The 26,272-nt window shown below is 31.9% G+C and overlaps 3 protein-coding genes and 2 pseudogenes across 3 annotated transcripts; 1 reads left to right on the top strand and 4 right to left on the bottom strand.

Annotated features, from left to right (window-relative positions):
• Positions 1 to 166: 166 nt before the first annotated feature.
• LOC131638255 (GDSL esterase/lipase At5g45910-like) lies at positions 167 to 1,756 on the bottom strand. The gene is made up of 5 exons (XM_058908808.1): positions 1,519 to 1,756; positions 1,155 to 1,376; positions 912 to 1,054; positions 509 to 782; positions 167 to 405 (listed from the first exon to the last, which is right to left on the bottom strand). The coding sequence occupies exons 1-5, from the start codon at positions 1,754 to 1,756 to the stop codon at positions 167 to 169; spliced, it is 1,116 nt and encodes a 371-aa protein (XP_058764791.1).
• A 1,855-nt stretch (positions 1,757 to 3,611) lies between these two features.
• LOC131638259 (uncharacterized) lies at positions 3,612 to 8,872 on the top strand (annotated as a pseudogene).
• A 672-nt stretch (positions 8,873 to 9,544) lies between these two features.
• LOC131638250 (GDSL esterase/lipase At5g45910-like) lies at positions 9,545 to 11,134 on the bottom strand. Its single transcript, XM_058908803.1, has 5 exons — positions 10,897 to 11,134; positions 10,533 to 10,754; positions 10,290 to 10,432; positions 9,887 to 10,160; positions 9,545 to 9,783 (listed from the first exon to the last, which is right to left on the bottom strand). The coding sequence occupies exons 1-5, from the start codon at positions 11,132 to 11,134 to the stop codon at positions 9,545 to 9,547; spliced, it is 1,116 nt and encodes a 371-aa protein (XP_058764786.1).
• A 2,961-nt stretch (positions 11,135 to 14,095) lies between these two features.
• On the bottom strand, positions 14,096 to 15,685 carry LOC131638256 (GDSL esterase/lipase At5g45910-like). Its single transcript, XM_058908809.1, has 5 exons — positions 15,448 to 15,685; positions 15,084 to 15,305; positions 14,841 to 14,983; positions 14,438 to 14,711; positions 14,096 to 14,334 (listed from the first exon to the last, which is right to left on the bottom strand). The coding sequence occupies exons 1-5, from the start codon at positions 15,683 to 15,685 to the stop codon at positions 14,096 to 14,098; spliced, it is 1,116 nt and encodes a 371-aa protein (XP_058764792.1).
• A 2,937-nt stretch (positions 15,686 to 18,622) lies between these two features.
• Positions 18,623 to 20,212, bottom strand: LOC131638251 (GDSL esterase/lipase At5g45910-like; annotated as a pseudogene).
• Between the last annotated feature and the right edge of the window lie 6,060 nt (positions 20,213 to 26,272).

The raw sequence follows: 26,272 nt of genomic DNA, 5'->3' as shown, positions 1-26,272 counted from the left end.
CAAATTTAAAGGCATTTTTATTTCATTTATCGATAATGATTCAATTTAAAAATAAACTGACATTCACCTCATAGAATACATTTGAAATTCTTCTAGTAGAGATTAAGTATAATCATATGTAAAAATCGTCAAAAAATGTATTTAATAAAGTGCGCAGTTATTAGCTCTATGCTATCTTGAAAGGAGCGGGTTTTAGAGAAGGATTTGCAAAAGGTCCTTCCACTAAACCTTTTGCTATTTGCCTGTGTGCTGCTTCAGTAAAGTGGGCTCCATCCCAATTTATTTGTTTTGTTGGATCAGAGCAAACTGTTGTACCGGGAGATCCACAAAACTTTTCATTAACATTGTAAGTTCCACCACCTCCACAACAAGCTTTCAAAAACTCAACCTTATCAGAAGTAAATCCTGCAACATTAATGTACAAATAATAAGGAACGTGTTAAAAATAATTGTACGAGAATAAATTAACGTAAACTTAATAGGAAAAGAAAATACTATCTCCACAAACCATATTGTTCTGGTGCTTGATATAAACGTTTGGCATCGTTGTAGTAGTCAAAATATACTATCTTAGCTTGAGGATATTTATGTTTTAATGTCTCTATAGAACTTTTTAGTTGCTCATTAAAGTATTCAGTAAAAGTGTTGTAAGATATCAAACATCCAAATTCATCATAGTCTTCTTTCTTCTTACTATTCACCGCAGACAATAATCCAGCATTGCAGCCTATTGGAAAGTTTCCTGGAACCGCTAGCTCTACTGCTCCTTCTTCAATTAATGCCTAGCATAGAGTTATAAATAAATCATTTACATTTATCAAAGAATATGATTTACTCAACGATATTAATACTTAACATAGTTATTCTACAAATGAAAAAATATTTAACTTTTAAAAATTGATATAACATACTGAAGTTGTATTTGTAATGGATTCGACGATTAAAGGAACTATTTCACGAAGTTCTGTAACAGTTTTAGAAATATGAGAAAAAACATCATTCCCACCAATCTCTCCCACTAGAAACAATGATTGTTTGAAGAAGCTATCGCACTCTAAGAATTCAGTAAGAAAACAAAAATATGTTAGTCATATAAAATAAAATCTATGTAAGTGACAAAAAAATATATAATATGCAAGAAGTTAGGGAAAAACCTTCTTTGCTTTTACATAAGGATGGTTTTATCTTTTTAAACCAACCAAATTGCACATTCAATGAGTTTTCTGTCGCTAGTGGTCTAACTCCACTACGATCAAAATACTTGAAGTCAAGTGCAGTTGAACCGGCATATGCAAAATTAACTCCCTTTTTTATGTCATCTTGACTTTGGGTGATATTTTTATAGGGCGGTAAAAATGGTAACCCGTATGCTTCAGCTGTAATTAAAATGATCGTGAGCTAGTGAATTTCTTGCTCAAAAATATGTCAACGTTAAGTATTATTGATGTTAATTCTATCAACTATATTAAAATACGTCAAGCCATACGGTATTATGAAAAGAGTAATGTGTTAAATTACCTATGAAATCTATGATGAGTCTCCCATTACACAATCGTCCCGATGGATGTTTGAAGTACGTTGAACCATAAGGACTATTTTTATCCATTTGTACATGGTCAAATGCGGAATTTCCGGTGTCACTTGTAGAGTCGCCAAAGTTAAATATGGCTTGGTACGGTAGAGGATTAGCATTTGAAATAATATTTCCAAAAACACCACATGCAATGGTGATACTAAAGAGAAACAAGATCTTCATGGTGCTATAAAAAGTTAGGAAAGAACTAATAATATTGATGCGTGTTTGGAAATGAGAATTATCAATGTTATATATACTTGCTCCTTTTTCTTTTTCGTAGCAATCTTTCAAATGTTAGTTGGAACTTGTTTAACTATTTTTTATTTTTGTAATGTTATGATGTCAGATCTAACTCATAATGTCCAACACATATACATCAATAGACACATATTCATTATGCCAAAAATAATATTTGTTGTCATTAGTGTTCTTATTGTTGTTGTTTCACTTTCTATTTTTTTCCTATCCATCTAAACTCTCCAAAAAAAATATCCATACACTCAAATTAGAAATCATAATAATTCTATTATATTTACTTTTGAATGCATATATACTATAGAAAGAAGAAAGTTATTGTGATGTGTAAGAATATAAGTAAATTTAAAGAAATAGGTTTAGAAAGTAACATTCAATGAAAAAAATACAATATCTATCTAAAAAACCAAAAGAGTTAATAAATCATTAAAACTTTTAATGTATTTAAAGAGCATTATTTTAGGTTATTTAGTATAAATTTCCTTTTAACATGTTGAATCAAATAACAATTTAAATTATACACAAAATGTCAAATTTGGACTTTAGCATGCCAAGTATTATTTACTTACATGTGTTCTTTTCGCGGAAGTATAATTTTTCTTCAAAACTTATTTAATATCAAATTTGAATATGTAAAATTTAATTTTGAAATTAAATTATATGTGGCAGCATTTTGATTCGTGGGCCCTGAAAACAAAGGTCATATCATTCATGTTCTTGAAGATATTTATTCCCCCGGAATTTCAAAGTTTGCGATAGTATACAAAACGTTTGAAGGAGTTGAAAATTATAATAATTAGATTCTTTAAAATACGCAAGAAAGAATTCACAAGGAGTTTCTAAGGGACGTGGAGTCATGTTGTGTGCATGTAACATGGTAGATCATTCTCCATCTTCAAGGAGTTCATTTCCACTCCAAAATCATATCAAATAAATTTCACATCCACGCACACACACATACATCGGATATAAAAATCTCATTGGTGGTGACGTCAAGTCATGTATGTAACTCAGTTGTGTTATTAATTTAATCCCTTTATTCTGCTTTTTGTTTATAATCATTGTTTGCATTTACTTCCCCGTTAGCTTATATATCAGACTCTCAATAACTATAATTTAAATTTTAACATGTAAATCTATCAACTTAGAACCCCAAAAATATATTACTCTAGTTCTGGAGTAATCTTAGTGTTCATTTGTTAAAAAGGAATAAATTAATGGAAGAGAGTTAGCATACCCAATGGGATATATTTTCATAACCTTAATATGGCGGGTCATTCAAGGAGAAAAAATTTCAACCAAAATAATAATAAAAGGATTAATTTGAATGAAGATGGGCAACAAGTTTATGTGCCTATGCAAGATGAATTTTTTAATGTTGGTCTACCTTTAAATGTTGTTGTTAGTTAAAAATATACAAGTCATGTAAGAGTCCCTCATACGCAAAGGTTTTATGCTTATTGGTTACTCCCGAGTTTTATCCCCCAAATTTAGGCTATTTACAATTACCATTAGTGGGGATGAGTTTTCGAGCATCATATGCTAATCGGTATTTTTGAATTATAATGAATCATATTTGAACAAACAATCGTGGATTTCTCCATAAATGTATGGAAACTTTAAGCCGCCTTAAGTTACCTAAAGAATATTTTAACATCTTGGAAAGCTTATGGAAGATACAAATTGTGATATGGTGATTATGATTATCTGCTAAATTACTACTTTGTTTAGTTCCATCATAAAAACTTATATCGCAACAGACCAAACATTGACCACAAAAATGGATGCTATTGTTGATGTTCTATGGGAACCAAATTATGGTATTAATATCAACATTTCAATGAACAATGACATTTTATAAAGAATGACAGAGCACCAATATTTTTGAACATTTGTATTCAAATCTCTTTCGTATTCTCTTTACTTTCCACTCCAATATACTCTAGACTTAAGAAATTTCAACTTTTTTTTAAAAAATAAAACATCACAATTCAACATCCCCCTCTATTTATATTTATCTCAACTTTAAAACTTAATTAATTCTAGGGACTGAAATTCCTAAATTTACTAAGTTTGCTGGAGAGACTGATGAACAAGCTTTGGAATATGTAGCCAAGTGCAATCCTTAATATGGATATTAAGATATTGATGATTATTTAAATTGAATTAATTTCCTCGTTATTTGAATAAAGTTATGTTCCCTTGATTTCCCACTTTACCATCAAATTCAATTTTCAATTCGAAACACCTAGAAACTATTTTTCTTAAAACAACGTATTTATAGGAGAAACTAATATTATTGTTACGTTGTGGCTAAAATACAAAATAAATGCACTAAGTAATTGATAAGTTTACCACTAGACTGATACAAAATGAAATATAGGTGCATGACTATGATCCAAAAATATAAAATAGTGCAAATGATTGCAGCAGGTCTTAACTACGATATTCTAAAGAAAATGGTTAGACTTAAACTTAAAGGTAAATCAAAATGGGCAGATAATTCCAAATTGATCTCAAAATTAAAGCTTGACAAGAAAAAATACGTGAAAAAGAACATTTTCCTCAATAGAACCTTCATGTCTAAGTGTTTAAAAATTTATTTGTTTTTTTAAAAGAATAATAATTAAATCACAACAAAAATAATTTTTAATTCAAACAATGAGAATAATTATTATTATTATTATTATATGAAGATAAATAAATCGTTTACATATATAACTACCACAAATTTAAAGGCATTTTTATTTCATTTATCGATAATGATTCAATTTAAAAATAAACTGACATTCACTACAAGAAAATTAGGGTTTTACGACACAAAAATTGCGACGGTTACCTGATAACTGTTGTAAATCTAATATAGAGACGCGTGTCACGACGGTATACACCTACCGTCCTTACATTTTTTAAAAATTATTAAATATAACGACGGTTATATAAATACCGTCCTTGAAATTAGTTCACGACGGTTTAAAAACTACCTTAAATTATATGTTACGACGGTACATTAACCGTCGCCCACCAAACCAAATAACACATGCCATGCACCATGAGAAACTATCAAAGATCACGACGGCGAACCAACCGTCGCGCCCACTTACTTAAATATTATCAAACATCACGACGGTGAACCTACTGTCGCGCACAATTATAAAAAATATTCTTCCTCAAACCAAAAAAGCTGAAAACCGTTCTTGTAAATGATAAAGAAAAAAGATTTTTTATAATCAATTTTAACAACTGATAAAAATTATTATTATATAATTTTTAATTATTTTATAAAATATTTATATATTTAAAATCGTTCTCCTATATTCAATAAAAGACAAAATACATAAACCGATTCGTATATTGTTTAAGCTGTGTTTATAATTTTCATCACACGCGGAATTTTTTTTTTCCAACTTTTTCCTCTTCCCTCTCAAAAACTCGGTGAAAAATTGGCTCCCAAACCTAGAAAAACTCAAAATTTCAACTCTTCCCTCCTAAACATAGAAATTTGCCAAATTAATTCTTTCAATTGCTTCTTCTAACTCACAAACTCAAAAATTACTAAAAATTTTACCCTAAAATCAAAATCCCTAAAATCAGAAACCCTGATGCCGGTGCCAATCATTCGATTTTCATTAGGGATCTTACGCCTATAGTTTTGTTCGTGGTGCTAAGGTTGAAACTAACCATACTGGTTGATCTAAGGGTTATGGTTTTGTTAAATTTGATGATGAGAATGAACGGAATCGCATTATGTCTAGAATGAATGGTGCTGATTATTCTACCAGACTGATGAGTGATGAGAATGAATGCTGCTACGTGGTTGTTCCTTTATTGTTGTTGGCAACAACAAGAAGAAAACCCATATGCTTTTGTGTTTCTTCAACCACCATCAACAGAGGACACCCCTGTTCTCATATTCATCACCTTCACACAGAAGCACACACCACCTGAAACAAAGGTACCATTCTCTCTCTCTCTCTCACTCTGTCTTTCTCTCCTCTTCAATTCCTTTGTATATATCAATTTCCTGACACTGTTCACTGTTTATGATTTTCATTTATTGGACCTTTGATAAAAAACTACTTAGTGATGAAATGCTATGGTGTTGTTTCAGACCTTTTGCTAGAGTTTGAGCATGTCTAAAATTAAGAGTTAAGATAAAGGGTTATTTAAAATATATAAAACTTATGTTTGGCTGTTAAATACATATAATAGTGCTAGATTGAGGCTATTAAGACTATTAGAGTCGGCTGAGAAACTTTAAATACAGGCAGCTATAAACATCTAGGAGGGGGATGGAAATTAAGCAAGGGACATCTTTTTTTAGAGGAAACAAGTGTTGCAGGCATTAAAGAAGTCTAAAATTCGCATTGAATTGCTTGACGAAATTTCCGCAAAGCTTAGTGAGGTAAATTGATTCATCTATAAATACTATACTAGAGTGTCATGTTTGTTGTTATATTTTCCAAAGGAGGAATTTCTTATAGATTCTCTCAAGTCTCAATGATTATTGTGATCTGGCTCTAATAAGATAAAGTTCGATGATATTCAAGATATGCAAATTTCTTTAAAAGTCTAGTGACCACTGGATGATAAGGAGATAGATAATCTTATGAAATCCCTCAGCACCGACAACGGGAATGAAAAGAACATACCCATCAGCTTGTCGAAAATATCCTCTTATGAGGACTTCATGGAGCATATAGATCAAAATCTTAGTGAGATTGAAAGTGAACTAGTGGTTGTTTATGTGTTTCGATTTTATTATTGGATAGTGAAGAGAGACCAAAGAATTTCATGTGGCAACAAACAACGGAACTCCTTGAAAGCATCCATGACATTAGATAGAGGTATAGAATATTTCAGTTCTATCAAACCATAATTCAGATTGTCTCATTTGAAGATTTATTTAGACATGAAAACTAATCTTGATTTGGTGTTTTTTCAAATTTCCTAACTCACAGAATCAGAAGTTCCAAGGAAGCAAAAGTGAAGATCTGATCAAATTTGTTTTGTTCAATGAAGCTTTTGCTGCCAGGTGAAAACTAATATGAGTTATAAAATAATTTGGATTGTTTTCTATAACAATCTGCTTTTAGTTCTACTATTTGGAATTCCTAACATGTAATGCCCGCAACGAAGTGTCAATTTGGTGGGAATGGGTATATTAAAATAAAGAATTTAAATCCCCTTAGAGGCAGTTGTATCAGCTTCATTTTGGTTAAATATTATTTCCCCATTCTTGATTTTTTAAAATTTAAAATATGCTCATACATATATCATTCACACTCTGTGTTTATTCATGTAGAATATTCAAAATATCTTTTGAAAATATTGTTTTATTTGAGTTTTTCAACTCTAGAAATACTGTTTCGTATTTAGGGATAATAAGAGACTTGATTCATTGTCATATAATAATATGTCAAGTAAAAGTTTGGAGTGTTTATACAATTTGGATATAACATCATTTTTTTAGTGACTAGATTGATATGTAGTTTATCACTTTGGCTCTAAAATCAAGGTGTTTTCATATGACACAATTCTTATTTTAATGAATTATGAGTCATTTGGTTGAATATTAGTTCAAACTTTTTTTAGGATTCTAACATGTCGCTCTTTAAGAATATGGAAAACATTCCAACTAAATTTTCTAAAACAAATATCCTACAAGGGTTCAAATTCTTGAATAGAGGCCATGGTGGATTCGAGTGTCCGAATTTTTGGCAACTACAATGGCCAATTTGGTTGGCGTGCAATGGCAGATTTTTGGCTTTCCACCATGATCTCTCTTATTGTATCTTGCAATATGTCCAAAACAACAATTGAAATTCTATGGATAAAGACTCTACATAAGAGCACATCATGTACTTCATTTCCAAACTAATTACATGGAATTGAAATTAATACTTAGAGAATTAGTTCTTTTGTGCCATTAGTCTTGCTTTCTATATTTATTGAAAGTGTTACATGGTTGTTACTTTCATGTTCACCAGTTTTGAGGTTGTTGAATGGCCCAACTTGTTTTTTTGTTTATGTATGTCTGACCATTTTGTGGTTATTATTATGGTGGAAACCAGTGCACTAGTCTTTCTTTGCTGCCCTTTGACTATTTTTCTCTATGATGGAAAGTATTATAATTTATTTTTATTTTCATCCCCCATTGATGTAATTTGGAATGAAACTTATTGCATCTAGGTTACAACATAAAAGATACCACTGTATCACATCAGGCCTGGTTTCTCTGCAAGAATAACGACGTTTATTGGGTAACCGAATGACCTGTTCCTGTAAGTATTTATTTACTTGATTATGTGTTGTACATGATGGTATGTTTGACAAATATAAGTACAAAATGGATTTATGTCCACCCAAATGAAATAAAGACCAGAGAGTTACTTCTGCTCAAATGCATGGATTCGCCCATATAATGAATTTCTCTGTCAGCTACTTCGATAAACTTATTAGCTAAATATCAGTTTGATTTTAGTGCCATATTGGTGTAACATAGCCTTAAATAGCAGTTTATAAAAAAATTTCCTGAGTTACACCCAACTAATAATTTTGCCACGTCATTGCCATATTGATAGTACTCACTTTGACTCCTTAAATGTAATTTTATCATCAATTAATTTCTCTATATCAATTTGATGCTTCTATTCTTAGAGTTATTGACTTCATTTTTTATGAACAAATCAATGGATCATAGCTATAGATTACAATGTGTTTTGTTTTTGTGATCGTAAAGGTTGTGTGTTATTGTCTTGGCCTTTTTCCAGTTGCTTTTAAGGATGAAGGTGGAATCATAGCACTATAGATTCATGTGTGAAGCAAGGTGGAATCATCTAGATTCAAGTGTGAAGTAAGAGGCTGCAGGATTATTTTGTTCTCTGCCACAACATGGATTCAATGTTTATGGAACTTGGCTTATTACTTTTAGGATAAGTTACTTATGTTAGGTTCTACTAGAACTTTTAGCACATTTTATTATTTATGTACAAATATGTGAGTATCATAAAACATATTTATAAGAAAATAAAAATTAAATATGAGTTTTAATATATTAATGATGTTTTATTTAGCATTTTATAGTTACATTAGATAATATATATATATATATATATATATATATATATATATATATATATATATATATATATATATATATATAATTTTTTAAAATTAATATATTTAGCGGGGGTTATAAACCTCCGTAATATATTTTAAATATTAAATGTAAAACAAATACCGACAGTTTGAAACTGTCGCAAATAATAATGAAAATAAAATTTAAAGGCATATTTACGACGGTTTCAACCGTCGGGATATCACATTCATGACAGTTTTAAACCGTCGCGAATAACAACGAAAACAAAAATCTAACTAATATTCACGACGGTTTTTAACCGTCGCCACTTCTAGTTTAAGTCAGTTACATACTGTCGTGAATTAGCGCGACGGTTGGGTGTGACGGTTTTGGCAACCGTCGCGAAACAGGTTGGGGACACACGATTCTGCGACGGTACTACAACTGTCGTAGATTGTAAATTACGGCGGTTTTAACCGTCGTAATCTGCCAAAATAACCGTCGCAATCCAATTTTTTTCTTGTAGTGATTCACCTCATAGAATACATTTGAAATTCTTCTAGTAGAGATTAAGTATAATCATATGTAAAAATCGTCAAAAATGTATTTAATAAAGTGCGCAGTTATTAGCTCTATGCTATCTTGAAAGGAGCGGGTTTTAGAGAAGGATTTGCAAAAGGTCCTTCCACTAAACCTTTTGCTATTTGCCTGTGTGCTGCTTCAGTAAAGTGGGCTCCATCCCAATTTATTTGTTTTGTTGGATCAGAGCAAACTGTTGTACCGGGAGATCCACAAAACTTTTCATTAACATTGTAAGTTCCACCACCTCCACAACAAGCTTTCAAAAACTCAACCTTATCAGAAGTAAATCCTGCAACATTAATGTACAAATAATAAGGAACGTGTTAAAAATAATTGTACGAGAATAAATTAACGTAAACTTAATAGGAAAAGAAAATACTATCTCCACAAACCATATTGTTCTGGTGCTTGATATAAACGTTTGGCATCGTTGTAGTAGTCAAAATATACTATCTTAGCTTGAGGATATTTATGTTTTAATGTCTCTATAGAACTTTTTAGTTGCTCATTAAAGTATTCAGTAAAAGTGTTGTAAGATATCAAACATCCAAATTCATCATAGTCTTCTTTCTTCTTACTATTCACCGCAGACAATAATCCAGCATTGCAGCCTATTGGAAAGTTTCCTGGAACCGCTAGCTCTACTGCTCCTTCTTCAATTAATGCCTAGCATAGAGTTATAAATAAATCATTTACATTTATCAAAGAATATGATTTACTCAACGATATTAATACTTAACATAGTTATTCTACAAATGAAAAAATATTTAACTTTTAAAAATTGATATAACATACTGAAGTTGTATTTGTAATGGATTCGACGATTAAAGGAACTATTTCACGAAGTTCTGTAACAGTTTTAGAAATATGAGAAAAAACATCATTCCCACCAATCTCTCCCACTAGAAACAATGATTGTTTGAAGAAGCTATCGCACTCTAAGAATTCAGTAAGAAAACAAAAATATGTTAGTCATATAAAATAAAATCTATGTAAGTGACAAAAAAATATATAATATGCAAGAAGTTAGGGAAAAACCTTCTTTGCTTTTACATAAGGATGGTTTTATCTTTTTAAACCAACCAAATTGCACATTCAATGAGTTTTCTGTCGCTAGTGGTCTAACTCCACTACGATCAAAATACTTGAAGTCAAGTGCAGTTGAACCGGCATATGCAAAATTAACTCCCTTTTTTATGTCATCTTGACTTTGGGTGATATTTTTATAGGGCGGTAAAAATGGTAACCCGTATGCTTCAGCTGTAATTAAAATGATCGTGAGCTAGTGAATTTCTTGCTCAAAAATATGTCAACGTTAAGTATTATTGATGTTAATTCTATCAACTATATTAAAATACGTCAAGCCATAAGGTATTATGAAAAGAGTAATGTGTTAAATTACCTATGAAATCTATGATGAGTCTCCCATTACACAATCGTCCCGATGGATGTTTGAAGTACGTTGAACCATAAGGACTATTTTTATCCATTTGTACATGGTCAAATGCGGAATTTCCGGTGTCACTTGTAGAGTCGCCAAAGTTAAATATGGCTTGGTACGGTAGAGGATTAGCATTTGAAATAATATTTCCAAAAACACCACATGCAATGGTGATACTAAAGAGAAACAAGATCTTCATGGTGCTATAAAAAGTTAGGAAAGAACTAATAATATTGATGTGTGTTTGGAAATGAGAATTATCAATGTTATATATACTTGCTCCTTTTTCTTTTTCGTAGCAATCTTTCAAATGTTAGTTGGAACTTGTTTAACTATTTTTTATTTTTGTAATGTTATGATGTCAGATCTAACTCATAATGTCCAACACATATACATCAATAGACACATATTCATTATGCCAAAAATAATATTTGTTGTCATTAGTGTTCTTATTGTTGTTGTTTCACTTTCTATTTTTTTCCTATCCATCTAAACTCTCCAAAAAAAATATCCATACACTCAAATTAGAAATCATAATAATTCTGTTATATTTACTTTTGAATGCATATATACTATAGAAAGAAGAAAGTTATTGTGATGTGTAAGAATATTAGTAAATTTAAAGAAATAGGTTTAGAAAGTAACATCCAATGAAAAAAATACAATATCTATCTAAAAAACCAAAAGAGTTAATCAATCATTAAAACTTTTAATGTATTTAAAGAGCATTATTTTAGGTTATTTAGTATAAATTTCCTTTTAACATGTTGAATCAAATAACAATTTAAATTATACACAAAATGTCAAATTTGGACTTTAGCATGCCAAGTATTATTTACTTACATGTGTTCTTTTCGCGGAAGTATAATTTTTCTTCAAAACTTATTTAATATCGAATTTGAATATGTAAAATTTAATTTTGAAATTAAATTATATGTGGCATCATTTTGATTCGTGGGCCCTGAAAACAAAGGTCATATCATTCATGTTCTTGAAGATATTTATTCCCCCGGAATTTCAAAGTTTGCGATAGTATACAAAACGTTTGAAGGAGTTGAAAATTATAATAATTAGACTCTTTAAAATACGCAAGAAAGAATTCACAAGGAGTTTCTAAGGGACGTGGAGTCATGTTGTGTGCATGTAACATGGTAGATCATTCTCCATCTTCAAGGAGTTCATTTCCACTCCAAAATCATATCAAATAAATTTCACATCCACGCACACACACATACATCGGATATAAAAATCTCATTGGTGGTGACGTCAAGTCATGTATGTAACTCAGTTGTGTTATTAATTTAATCCCTTTATTCTGCTTTTTGTTTATAATCATTGTTTGCATTTACTTCCCCGTTAGCTTATATATCAGACTCTCAATAACTATAATTTAAATTTTAACATGTAAATCTATCAACTTAGAACCCCAAAAATATATTACTCTAGTTCTGGAGTAATCTTAGTGTTCATTTGTTAAAAAGGAATAAATTAATGGAAGAGAGTTAGCATACCCAACGGGATATATTTTCATAACCTTAATATGGCGGGTCATTCAAGGAGAAAAAATTTCAACCAAAATAATAATAAAAGGATTAATTTGAATGAAGATGGGCAACAAGTTTATGTGCCTATGCAAGATGGAGTTTTTAATGTTGGTCTACCTTTAAATGTTGTTGTTAGTTAAAAATATACAAGTCATGTAAGAGTCCCTCATACGCAAAGGTTTTATGCTTATTGGTTACTCCCGAGTTTTATCCCCCAAATTTAGGCTATTTACAATTGCCATTAGTGAGGATGAGTTTTCAAGCATCATATGCTAACCGGTATTTTTGAATTATAATGAATCATATTTGAACAAGCAATCGTGGATTTCTCCATAAATGTATGGAAACTTTAAGCCACCTTAAGTTACTTAAAGAATATTTTAACATCTTGGAAAGCTTATGGAAGATACAAATTGTGATATGGTGATTACGATTATCTGCTAAATTACTACTTTGTTTAGTTCCATCATAAAAACTTATATCGCAACAGACCAAACATTGACCACAAAAATGGATGCTATTGTTGATGCTCTATGGGAACCAAATTATTGTATTAATATCAACATTTCAATGAACAATGACATTTTATAAAGAATGACAGAGCACCAATATTTTTGAACATTTGTATTCAAATCTCTTTCGTATTCTCTTTACTTTCCACTCCAATATACTCTAGACTTAAGAAATTTCAACTTTTTTTTAAAAAATAAAACATCACAATTCAACATCCCCCTCTATTTATATTTATCTCAACTTCAAAACTTAATTAATTCTAGGGACTGAAATTCCTAAATTTACTAAGTTTGCTGGAGAGACTGATGAACAAGCTTTGGAATATGTAGCCAAGTGCAATCCTTAATATGGATATTAAGATATTGATGATTACTTAAATTGAATTAATTTCCTCGTTATTTGAATAAAGTTATGTTCCCTTGATTTCCCACTTTACCATCAAATTCAATTTTCAATTCGAAACACCTAGAAACTATTTTTCTAAAAAAAACGTATTTATAGGAGAAACTAATATTATTGTTACGTTGTGGCTAAAATACAAAATAAATGCACTAAGTAATTGATAATTTTACCACTAGACTGATACAAAATGAAATATAGGTGCATGACTATGATCCAAAAATATAAACTAGTGCAAATGATTGCAGCAGGTCTTAACTACGATATTCTAAAGAAAATGGTTAGACTTAAACTTAAAGATAAATCAAAATGGGCAGATAATTCCAAATTGATCTCAAAATTAAAGCTTGACAAGAAAAAATACGTGAAAAAGAACATTTTCCTCAATAGAACCTTCATGTCTAAGTGTTTAAAATTTATTTGTTTTTTTAAAAGAATAATAATTAAATCACAACAAAAATAATTTTTAATTCAAACAATGAGAATAATTATTATTATTATATGAAGATAAATAAATCGTTTACATATATAACTACCACAAATTTAAAGGCATTTTTATTTCATTTATCGATAATGATTCAATTTAAAAATAAACTGACATTCACCTCATAGAATACATTTGAAATTCTTCTAGTAGAGATTAAGTATAATCATATGTAAAAATCGTCAAAAAATGTATTTAATAAAGTGCGCAGTTATTAGCTCTATGCTGTCTTGAAAGGAGCGGGTTTTAGAGAAGGATTTGCAAAAGGTCCTTCCACTAAACCTTTTGCTATTTGCCTGTGTGCTGCTTCAGTAAAGTGGGCTCCATCCCAATTTATTTGTTTTGTTGGATCAGAGCAAACTGTTGTACCGGGAGATCCACAAAACTTTTCATTAACATTGTAAGTTCCACCACCTCCACAACAAGCTTTCAAAAACTCAACCTTATCAGAAGTAAATCCTGCAACATTAATGTACAAATAATAAGGAACGTGTTAAAAATAATTGTACGAGAATAAATTAACGTAAACTTAATAGGAAAAGAAAATACTATCTCCACAAACCATATTGTTCTGGTGCTTGATATAAACGTTTGGCATCGTTGTAGTAGTCAAAATATACTATCTTAGCTTGAGGATGTTTATGTTTTAATGTCTCTATAGAACTTTTTAGTTGCTCATTAAAGTATTCAGTAAAAGTGTTGTAAGATATCAAACATCCAAATTCATCATAGTCTTCTTTCTTCTTACTATTCACCGCAGACAATAATCCAGCATTGCAGCCTATTGGAAAGTTTCCTGGAACCGCTAGCTCTACTGCTCCTTCTTCAATTAATGCCTAGCATAGAGTTATAAATAAATCATTTACATTTATCAAAGAATATGATTTACTCAACGATATTAATACTTAACATAGTTATTCTACAAATGAAAAAATATTTAACTTTTAAAAATTGATATAACATACTGAAGTTGTATTTGTAATGGATTCGACGATTAAAGGAACTATTTCACGAAGTTCTGTAACAGTTTTAGAAATATGAGAAAAAACATCATTCCCACCAATCTCTCCCACTAGAAACAATGATTGTTTGAAGAAGCTATCGCACTCTAAGAATTCAGTAAGAAAACAAAAATATGTTAGTCATATAAAATAAAATCTATGTAAGTGACAAAAAAATATATAATATGCAAGAAGTTAGGGAAAAACCTTCTTTGCTTTTACATAAGGATGGTTTTATCTTTTTAAACCAACCAAATTGCACATTCAATGAGTTTTCTGTCGCTAGTGGTCTAACTCCACTACGATCAAAATACTTGAAGTCAAGTGCAGTTGAACCGGCATATGCAAAATTAACTCCCTTTTTTATGTCATCTTGACTTTGGGTGATATTTTTATAGGGCGGTAAAAATGGTAACCCGTATGCTTCAGCTGTAATTAAAATGATCGTGAGCTAGTGAATCTCTTGCTCAAAAATATGTCAACGTTAAGTATTATTGATGTTAATTCTATCAACTATATTAAAATACGTCAAGCCATAAGGTATTATGAAAAGAGTAATGTGTTAAATTACCTATGAAATCTATGATGAGTCTCCCATTACACAATCGTCCCGATGGATGTTTGAAGTACGTTGAACCATAAGGACTATTTTTATCCATTTGTACATGGTCAAATGCGGAATTTCCGGTGTCACTTGTAGAGTCGCCAAAGTTAAATATGGCTTGGTACGGTAGAGGATTAGCATTTGAAATAATATTTCCAAAAACACCACATGCAATGGTGATACTAAAGAGAAACAAGATCTTCATGGTGCTATAAAAAGTTAGGAAAGAACTAATAATATTGATGTGTGTTTGGAAATGAGAATTATCAATGTTATATATACTTGCTCCTTTTTCTTTTTCGTATCAATCTTTCAAATGTTAGTTGGAACTTGTTTAACTATTTTTTATTTTTGTAATGTTATGATGTCAGATCTAACTGATAATGTCCAACACATATACATCAATAGACACATATTCATTATGCCAAAAATAATATTTGTTGTCATTAGTGTTGTTATTGTTGTTGTTTCACTTTCTATTTTTTTCCTATCCATACACTCAAATTAGGAATCATAATAATTCTGTTATATTTACTTTTGAATGCATATATACTATAGAAAGAAGAAAGTTATTGTGATGTGTAAGAATATTAGTAAATTTAAAGAAATAGGTTTAGAAAGTAACATCCAATGAAAAAAATACAATATCTATCTAAAAAACCAAAAGAGTTAATAAATCATTAAAACTTTTAATGTATTTAAAGAGCATTATTTTAGGTTATTTATTATAAATTTCCTTTTAACATGTTGAATCAAATAACAATTTAAATTATACACAAAATGTCAAATTTGGACTTTAGCATGCCAAGTATTATTTACTTACATGTGTTCTTTTCGCGGAAGTATAATTTTTCTTCAAAACTTATTTAATATCGAATTTGAATATGTAATATTTAAATTTGAAATTAAATTATATGTGGCAGCATTTTGATTTGTGGGCCCGGAAAACAAAGGTCATACCATTCATGTTCTTGAAGATATTTATTCCCCCGAAATTTCAAAGCTTGCGTTAGTATACAAAACGTTTGAAGGAGTTGAAAATTATAATAATTAGATTCTTTAAAATACGCAATAAAGAATTCAAAAGGAGTTTCTAAGGGACGTGGAGTCATGTTGTGTGCATGTAACATGGTAGATCATTCTCCATCTTCAAGGAGTTCATTTCCACTCCAAAATCATATCAAATAAATTTCACATCCACGCACACACACATACATCGGATATAAAAATCTCATTCGTGGTGACGTCAAGTCATGTATGTAACTCAGTTGTGTTATTAATTTAATCCCTTTATTCTTGCTTTTTGTTTCTTATCACTGTTTGCATTTAATTCCCCGTTAGCTTATATATTAGACTCTCAATAACTATAATTTATATTTTAACATGTAAACCTATCAACTTAGAACCCCAAAAATATATTACTCTAGTTCTGGAGTAATCTTCGTGTTCATTTGTTAAAAAGGAATAAATTAATGGAAGAGAGTTAGCATACCCAATGGGATATATTTTAATAAACTTAATATGGCGGATCATTCAAGGAGAAAAAATTTCAACCAAAATAAAAATAAAAGGATTAATTTGAATGAAGATGGGCAACAAATTTATGTGCCTATGCAAGATGGAGTTTTTAATGTTGGTCTACCTTTCAATGTTGTTGATAGTTAAAATTATACAAGTCATGTAAGAGTCCCTCATACGCAAAGGTTTTATGCTTATTGGTTACTCCCGAGTTTTATCCCCCAAATTTAGGCTATTTACAATTGCCATTAGTGGGGATGAGTTTTCGAGCATCATATGCTAACCGGTATTTTTGAATTATAATGAATCATATTTGAACAAGCAATCGTGGATTTCTCCATAAATGTATGGAAACTTTAAGCCGCCTTAAGTTACTTATAGAATATTTTAACATCTTGGAAAGCTTATGGAAGATACAAATTGTGATATGGTGATTACAATTATCTGCTAAATTACTACTTTATTTAGTTCCATCATAAAAACTTATATCGCAACAGACCAAACATTGACCACAAAAATGGATGCTATTTTTGATGCTTTATGGGAACCAAATTATGGTATTAATATCAACATTTCAATGAACAATGACATTTTATAAAGAATGAAAGAGCACCAATATTTTTGAACATTTGTATTCAAATCTCTTTCGTATTCTCTTTACTTTCCACTCCAATATACTCTAGACTTAAGAAATTTCAACTTTTTTTAAAAAAATAAAACATCACAATTCAACATCCCCCTCTAATTATATTTATCTCAACTTCAAAACTTAATTAATTCTAGGGACTGAAATTCCTAAATTTACTAAGTTTGCTGAGAGAGACTGATGAACAAGCTTTGGAATATGTAGCCAAGGGCAATCTTTATTATGGATATTAAGATATTGATGATTATTTAAATTGAATTAATTTCCTCGTTATTTGAATAAAGTTATGTTCCCTTGATTTCCCACTTTACCATTAAATTCAATTTTCAATTCGAAACACTTAGAAACTATTTTTCTAAAAAAAAAACGTATTTATAGGAGAAACTAATATTAATGTTACGTTGTGGCTAAAATACAAAATAAATGCACTAAGTAATTGATAATTATACCACTAGACGGATACAAAATGAAATATAGGTGAATGACTATGATCCAAAAGTATAAACTAGTGCAAATGATTGCAGCAGGTCTTAACTACGACATTCTAAAGAAAATGGTTAGACTTAAACTTAAAGGTAAATCAAAATGGGCAGATAATTCCAAATTGATCTCAAAATTAAAGCTTGACAAGAAAAAATACATGAAAAAGAACATTTTCCTCAATAGAACCTTCAGGTCTAAGTGTTTAAAAATTTATTTACTTTTTTAAAAGAATAATAATTAAATTACAACAAAAATAATTTTTATTTCAAACAATGAGAATAATTATTATTATATGAAGATAAATAAATCGTTTACATATATAACTACCACAAATTTAAAGGCATTTTTATTTCATTTATCGATAATGATTCAATTTAAAAATAAACTGACATTCACCTCATAGAATACATTTAAAATTCTTCTAGTAGAGATTAAGTATAAGCATATGAAAAAATCGTCAAAAAATGTATTTAATAAAGTGCGCAGTTATTAGCTCTATGCTATCTTGAAAGGAGCGGGTTTTAGAGAAGGATTTGCAAAAGGTCCTTCCACTAAACCTTTTGCTATTTGCCTGTGTGCTGCTTCAGTAAAGTGGGCTCCATCCCAATTTATTTGTTTTGTTGGATCAGAGCAAACTGTTGTACCGGGAGATCCACAAAACTTTTCATTAACATTGTAAGTTCCACCACCTCCACAACAAGCTTTCAAAAACTCAACCTTATCAGAAGTAAATCCTGCAACATTAATGTACAAATAATAAGGAACGTGTTAAAAATAATTGTACGAGAATAAATTAACGTAAACTTAATAGGAAAAGAAAATACTATCTCCATAAACCATATTGTTCTGGTGCTTGATATAAACGTTTGGCATCGTTGTAGTAGTCAAAATATACTATCTTAGCTTGAGGATGTTTCTGTTTTAATGTCTCTATAGAACTTTTTAGTTGCTCATTAAAGTATTCAGTAAAAGTGTTGTAAGATATCAAACATCCAAATTCATCATAGTCTTCTTTCTTCTTACTATTCACCGCAGACAATAATCCAGCATTGCAGCCTATTGGAAAGTTTCCTGGAACCGCTAGCTCTACCGCTCCTTCTTCAATTAATGCCTAGCATAGAGTTATAAATAAATCATTTACATTTATCAAAGAATATGATTTACTCAACGATATTAATACTTAACATAGTTATTCTACAAATGAAAAAATATTTAACTTTTAAAAACTGATATAACATACTGAAGTTGTATTTGTAATGGATTCGACGATTAAAGGAACTATTTCACGAAGTTCTGTAACAGTTTTAGAAATATGAGAAAAAACATCATTCCCACCAATCTCTCCCACTAGAAACAATGATTGTTTGAAGAAGCTATCGCACTCTAAGAATTCAGTAAGAAAACAAAAATATGTTAGTCATATAAAATAAAATCTATGTAAGTGACAAAAAAAATATATAATATGCAAGAAGTTAGGGAAAAACCTTCTTTGCTTTTACACAAGGATGGTTTTATCTTTTTAAACCAACCAAACTGCACATTCATGAGTTTTCTGTCGCTAGTGGTCTAACTCCACTACGATCAAAATACTTGAAGTCAAGTGCAGTTGAACCGGCATATGAAAAATTAACTCCCTTTTTTATGTCTTCTTGACTTTGGGTGATATTTTTATAGGGCGGTAAAAATGGTAACCCGTATGCTTCAGCTGTAATTAAAATGATCATGAGCTAGTGAATTTCTCGCTAAAAAATATGTCAACGTTAAGTATTATTGATGTTAATTCTATCAACTATATTAAAATACGTCAAGCCATAAGGTATTATGAAAAGAGTAATGTGTTAAATTACCTATGAAATCTATGATTAGTCTCCCATTACACAATCGTCCCGATGGATGTTTGAAGTACGTTGAACCATAAGGACTATTTTTATCCATTGGTACATGGTCAAATGCGGAATTTCCGGTGTCACTTGTAGAGTCGCCAAAGTTAAATATGGCTTGGTACGGTAGAGGATTAGCATTTGAAATAATATTTCCAAAAACACCACATGCAATGGTGATACTAAAGAGAAACAATATCTTCATGGTGCTATAAAAAGTTAGGAAAGGACTAATAATATTGATGTGTGTTTGGAAATGAGAATTATCAATGTTATATATACTTGCTCCTTTTTCTTTTTCGTATCAATCTTTCAAATGTTAGTTGGAACTTGATTAACTATTTTTTATTTACTTACATGTGTTCTTTTCGCGGAAGTATAATTTTTCTTCAAAACTTATTTAATATCGAACTTGAATATGTAAAATTTAATTTTGAAATTAAATTATATGTGGCAGCATTTTGATTCGTGGGCCCCGAAAACAAAGGTCATATCATTCATGTTCTTGAAGATATTTATTCCCCCGGAATTTCAAAGTTTGCGTTAGTATACAAAACGTTTGAAGGAGTTGAAAATTATAATAATTAGATTCTTTAAAATACGCAAGAATGAATTCACAAGGAGTTTCTAAGGGACGTGGAGTCATGTTGTGTGCATGTAACATGGTAGATCGTTCTCCATCTTCAAGGAGTTCATTTCCACTCCAAAATCATATCAAATAAATTTCACATCCACGCACACACACATACATCGGATATAAAAATATCATTGGTGGTGACGTCAAGTCATGTATGTAACTCAGTTGTGTTATTAATTTAATCCCTTCATTCTGCTTTTTGTTTCTTATCACTGTTTGCATTTAATTCCCCGTTAGCTTATATGTCAGACTCTCAATAACAATAATTTAAATTTTAACATGTAAACCTATCAACTTAGAACCCCAAAAATATATTACTCTAGTTCTGGAGTAATCTTCGTGTTCATTTGTTAAAAAGGAATAAATTAATGGAAGAGAGTTAGCATACCCAATGGGATATATTTTCATAACCTTAATATGGCGGGTCATTCAAGGAGAAAAAATTTCAACCAAAATAATAATAAAAGGATTAATTTGAATGAAGATGGGCAACAAGATTATGTGCCTATGCAAGATGGAGTTTTTAATGTTGGTCTACCTTTCAATGTTGTTGTTAGTTAAAAATATACAAGTCATGTAAGAGTCCCTCATACGCAAAGGTTTTATGCTTATTGGTTACTCCCGAGTTTTATCCCCCAAATTTAGGCTATTTACAATTGCCATTAGTGGGGATGAATTTTCGAGCATCATATGCTAATCGGTATTTTTGAATTATAATGAATCATATTTGAACAAGCAATCGTGGATTTCTCCATAAATGTATGGAAACTTTAAGCCGCCTTAAGTTACTTATAGAATATTTTAACATCTTGGAAAGCTTATGGAATATACAAATTGTGATATGGTGATTACGATTATCTTCTAAATTACTACTTTGTTTAGTTCCATCATAAAAACTTATATCGCAACAGACCAAACATTGACCACAAAATGGATGCTATTGTTGATGCTCTATGGGAACCAAATTATGGTATTAATATCAACATTTCAATGAACAATGACATTTTATAAAGAATGACAGAGCACCAATATTTTTGAACATTTGTATTCAAATCTCTTTCGTATTCTCTTTACTTTACACTCCAATATACTCTAGACTTAAGAAATTTCAACTTTTTTTAAAAAAATTAAACATCACAATTCAACATTGTAATACCCCGTATTAAATTAAATGCTCTAATGTTATTAACTGACATTGAGGTTTCACTAATTGGTACATTAGAGATACTTAGGACATTTAAGTTAGAAGTGCTAACTTAAGAATATAGTCTTATATTCTTTCCTCTTTTGCTTTTCTTCTTCATTGCAACATAAACAAGGTTCTAGAGAGAAGAAGTAGAGAGAAGGAAGAGCAAGAAGAGAAAAGAGGAAAAGCTTGGATCTCCACCATTTCTCCGCCGAATCAACTCATCTTCATCATCAACGACTTGTAATCGAGGTGGGTTCTAGTTAGAAACTTATAGTTTTGATTTATGGGTGAAATCATAAGTTGAGAAATTGGGGTTTTTGGTAAGAATCTTAGGGTTTGACTCAATCTAAGAGATTGATGTTTGTTGTTGCTAATAAATCCTGAGTAGAGGCCATATATGTTGTTCTATGCTTTTGTATGAATCTGGAACAGGTTTGAGTATGGAGATGGTTGGATTAAACCATGGGAAAAGCAAGAAAACAGATCTGGAACTTCTGATTTCGCGCGCTTCGTGGCGCGAACGATAGGTGGCGGCGCGAACCATGTAGAAGGATTATGGGGTTTGGTTCTGTTAACAGTACGCGGCGCGTACAAGGCTTCGCGGCGTGAACACTGCGAGTTTTCTGTGAGGTTTGCCACTGCCTGAGGTTGGCGGCGCGAACTAAAGCCTTTTCTTAACAAATTTTAGTTGAATGAGATAAAACTGTTTCGATCATAACTTTTGAACCATAACTCTGTTTTAATCACCGTTCGAAGTGGTAGGAAGCTAGAAGCGTGTACTTTCTAGTGGTGTAGCTTTTGGGATCGAAAGAAGAATTATTTAATCGGGAATCGGGAAAAATAGTTGATTCCTCGAGTTGTTTTATCGTTCGGAATCATGTGAACGGTATACTTTTAGCACATTGATTAATTGCTATATAGTTGTGATAACTTGCCATTTGTTTACAGGGAAATGATGAAAATTGTTGGTTGCCTTTGGTGTAACCTAGTATATTGTATTTGTTTGGGTGAATCCTATTGCAGGAGGATTGGTATACTTCATCGTATACAGATATGTATCGAGAGGTTCGAACAACTACATGGGTTATACGAATAAGAGATTAAGTGAGGAAAACTAGGATTTGTTAGGTTATGTAGCTTAACAAAGAGTACCTAGGATGAACATTATGTGGAACATACGTGTATTTAGAATCTTATGAGGAAAGGCTAACAGGCCTAGTGACTTGCGTGAGCGATCACCAATGTATGAAGGGCTAACAGGCCTAGTGGTTTGCGTGAGCGATCACCATTGTATGATGTATTAATCGGAACCATTGTATTTCTTTATTTCTTTTTTCCCTTTGAATGTAAAAGAGGCATTCTATGTGCAGAGAGGCACTGTGCAGAGAGGCACTAATAATCTTGGCAGGTTTGATTCCCGCTTTTGTGTACGAATGGAACCTAAGGGTAGAGACTTGTGATGGTGTACGGGCCATGTGAAGTGACGATTCATGGGGGAAGGCTCATGAATCCGAATCCATTTCGTATGTCAAGATTTTCCAAAGGATCCATGACTCGTGCCACCTCCTAGACGTAGAAGGGGACGGGAATAGAGGGATGCCTTGGTATTGGTTTCCGATTAGTAATCTTGTGTTTGAGTTGTTGAACTCTAAGTATGATTCCATATAATGTTAGTGTGTGAACTCAAGGTCTAGTTCCTTGTCTTGATTTGAGAGTGATAGGCTAGAACCTTGTAAAGCCGAGAGGACCCATAAGATAGGGAACTCACTGAGATTATTTTATCTCACCCCATTATATATTGATTTCAGGTACTTCAGTTTCCGCTAAGGGTAAGGAGAAGACAGTTGACTTCCTTATGCTTCTTTTTATTTTGGGCATGGCGAAGCTTCCGTTGTGGAGTTCCTTTGAGATCATTGTTTGATCTAGTTCTTAGAAATTTCATTTTGAACATCTTGTATGTATTATGCCATTGTGTAGAACTTTTGTATTAGGGCATTAATATGTATAATGTGTTGACTAGGAACTTATTGGTATTTCAGTACCAAATACTTGGATTCATGTATATTTATATGATTTGATGCATGTAATTCTATATGGGTGTTACAGTTGGTATCAGAGCAGGTCGTATCCGCGACCTTGCCATGAGATATTATAAGTGTTTCTTCTGTCCAAGATGTGTTGTGTTCCCATGATTTTTGTTGTGTTATGACTATGGTATTGAGCCTGATCAACTTAATCCCATTTTTATGACATCCAGGAACATGGTGGACGGACGCAGGACTCGTGGTTGACCCCCACACTCAACCCCCACAAGTGAATCAACTGAATGGCGGTGAGAATATTCCGTGGCCCCAGTTCATGCAACAGATGCAACAGCAGCAGAATCAGTTCATGCTGCAGATGATGCAACAGATGAATGGCGGTCATAATGTTCCAGTGGTTGTACCCGAAGCTGCAGGTGCGACTTATAAGGATTTCATTCGCATGAATCCTCCAGAATTTCATGGCGGATTAGATCCTATTAAGGCACGCGAGTGGGTGGCCAATGTGGAAGGGATCTTTGAGATCGTGCATTGTAGTGAAGAGGACAAGGTGGTGTTGCTTCTCATTCGCTAAAAGGTCCAGCTATAAGTTGGTGGAAGAGTGCTTCTGCGTTGATGACTATTCAAGAAGTACCTAAGGAGTGGGTTAATTTCAAGACCACTTTTATGGAGAAATATTTTCCTAGTTCCCTGAGGACTAAAAAGGAATTGGAGTTCCAACAGTTAAGGCAGGAGAATATGTCGGTGGCTACTTATGCTGAGAAGTTTGAAATTCTGGCTGCTTATTCTAGGCAGGCCGGGTATGCTCCTGGTGAGAGTTGGAAGGTGGACCAATTTCTATTTGTTTTAAGGGCTGAGATTTCGCATAGTGTGTCCTAGAGGGAGTTCACTACCTATACGGAGTTGTTGTGACAATGTTATGTGGCTGAGACCAGTTTGAAGAAAGTTCAAGCTGAGGAAGATTTGAAGAAGAATCAAAATGAGAGAGGAAGGCCAAGCCAACAGTTTCGGCCTAGGTCACAAGTTTTCTAAGGGAAAAAATGTAAGGTTCTCGGTTTAGTGCACCTCCGGTGTGTCGTGGTTGTGGTAAGAATCACCTTGGAAGGTGTAACCTTAAAAATGGTGAAATGTTTTTATTATTGACAAGAAAGGCATGTGGTGAGGAATTGTCCTCAGAATAGGAATCAAATGCAAGGAAGAGGTACTGGTCGAGTGTATACCTTGGATGAGATAGTCGAGACACCGTGGTGTGTGAGAATTGTGTTTTATCTGTGGGTGGTAGAAATTCCAAATTGATCTTAATTGTTTACCACTTAAGAAAGTAGGTGTTGTTTTGGGAATAGATAGGCCTTCTACTAATTCGGTATTCATTGGGTGTGAAGAGAAAATAATCATTATTCCATCTGAAGAAGTTACTCCGAAAGATGTTTTGACTACTATTCTGGACGGTACGGTAGGTATGATTAATTTCTTGTTTGGGAAAGAGGAGTTTGTTCTGTTGGTTCTCACTGAGGAGACGAGTGACAAATTCGAGATTTCACAATTGCTGTTAGTGATTTCCCTGATGTTTTTCCCGAGTGTCATACCCCAATTTTTGACCTAAGATACCACCTCATATCATTGCATATGCATCATCTGCATCTCTAACAAATTGCATAGCTTGTGTTTGTTATTTGTGACTCAGCAGGATTTAATCAAGAAATCACTCATCAGTACAAGTACAAATCAATTAGGGTTTTGTTCTCCCTTCATTTCAAATGAATCATCTTCATCAACAATCAACATTTGGTCCTCAGAGATTCATTTCAACAAGCTCAAAGGCTCTGAATCAACCAAATTAGGGTTTTGACTGAAGATAGCATACTCCTGACTTTTGCTCAGGATTTGATCTAATGACTTGGGACATGACCTCAAGACCCCAAGTGCATCATTTTGACCTAATCCATTGGCTCATAACATCTCCTACACAAGGATTGATCAACAGAGAAATTTCAGAACATCAGATTAGGGTTTTGGAACTATCAGGGACTAAAATCAGGGATCACATTTGGGAAACCCTAAAAATCCCCAGGGAGTCAATCAAAGGTTTCAATCATCTTCAAATAATCCCTATGACAACATCCAATGGAAATTACATCTCAATTCAAGATCCACAGTCATCAATTTCATCTGGTCGACAATTAGGGTTTTTGACCTAATTCACTGAATAACTGACTTTTTAATCAGGACATGGTGTCACAACTCAAACCATGGCTCAATATCCTCTAATGCTTCAATATGATCCATTCATACCATTCATATGGTGAGGATAGCCTGTTTCATTTGAAATCTCCAGAAACGCGATTCGTCTGAAAAAGTCAACTGTACAAGATCACCATTGACTTTTGGGGAATTTTG

The sequence above is a fragment of the Vicia villosa genome, unplaced genomic scaffold, assembly GCF_029867415.1.
Source record: "Vicia villosa cultivar HV-30 ecotype Madison, WI unplaced genomic scaffold, Vvil1.0 ctg.002230F_1_1, whole genome shotgun sequence".
Classification (NCBI taxonomy): Eukaryota; Viridiplantae; Streptophyta; class Magnoliopsida; order Fabales; family Fabaceae; genus Vicia; species Vicia villosa.
This window is presented reverse-complemented; position numbering and strand designations above follow the sequence as displayed.

Bases quoted from the DNA above. Each gene is read 5' to 3' on its own strand.
- LOC131638255 (XM_058908808.1), bottom strand. From the start codon at position 1,756: ATGAAGATCTTGTTTCTCTTTAGTATCACCATTGCATGTGGTGTTTTT. The intron at 1,055-1,154 runs GTTTTTCCCTAA...CTGAATTCTTAG, and splicing joins CTTATGTAAAAGCAAAGAAG to AGTGCGATAGCTTCTTCAAA. The intron at 406-508 runs GTTTGTGGAGAT...TTAATGTTGCAG, and splicing joins TCAAGCACCAGAACAATATG to GATTTACTTCTGATAAGGTT.
- LOC131638250 (XM_058908803.1), bottom strand. From the start codon at position 11,134: ATGAAGATCTTGTTTCTCTTTAGTATCACCATTGCATGTGGTGTTTTT. The intron at 10,433-10,532 runs GTTTTTCCCTAA...CTGAATTCTTAG, and splicing joins CTTATGTAAAAGCAAAGAAG to AGTGCGATAGCTTCTTCAAA. The intron at 9,784-9,886 runs GTTTGTGGAGAT...TTAATGTTGCAG, and splicing joins TCAAGCACCAGAACAATATG to GATTTACTTCTGATAAGGTT.
- LOC131638256 (XM_058908809.1), bottom strand. From the start codon at position 15,685: ATGAAGATCTTGTTTCTCTTTAGTATCACCATTGCATGTGGTGTTTTT. The intron at 14,984-15,083 runs GTTTTTCCCTAA...CTGAATTCTTAG, and splicing joins CTTATGTAAAAGCAAAGAAG to AGTGCGATAGCTTCTTCAAA. The intron at 14,335-14,437 runs GTTTGTGGAGAT...TTAATGTTGCAG, and splicing joins TCAAGCACCAGAACAATATG to GATTTACTTCTGATAAGGTT.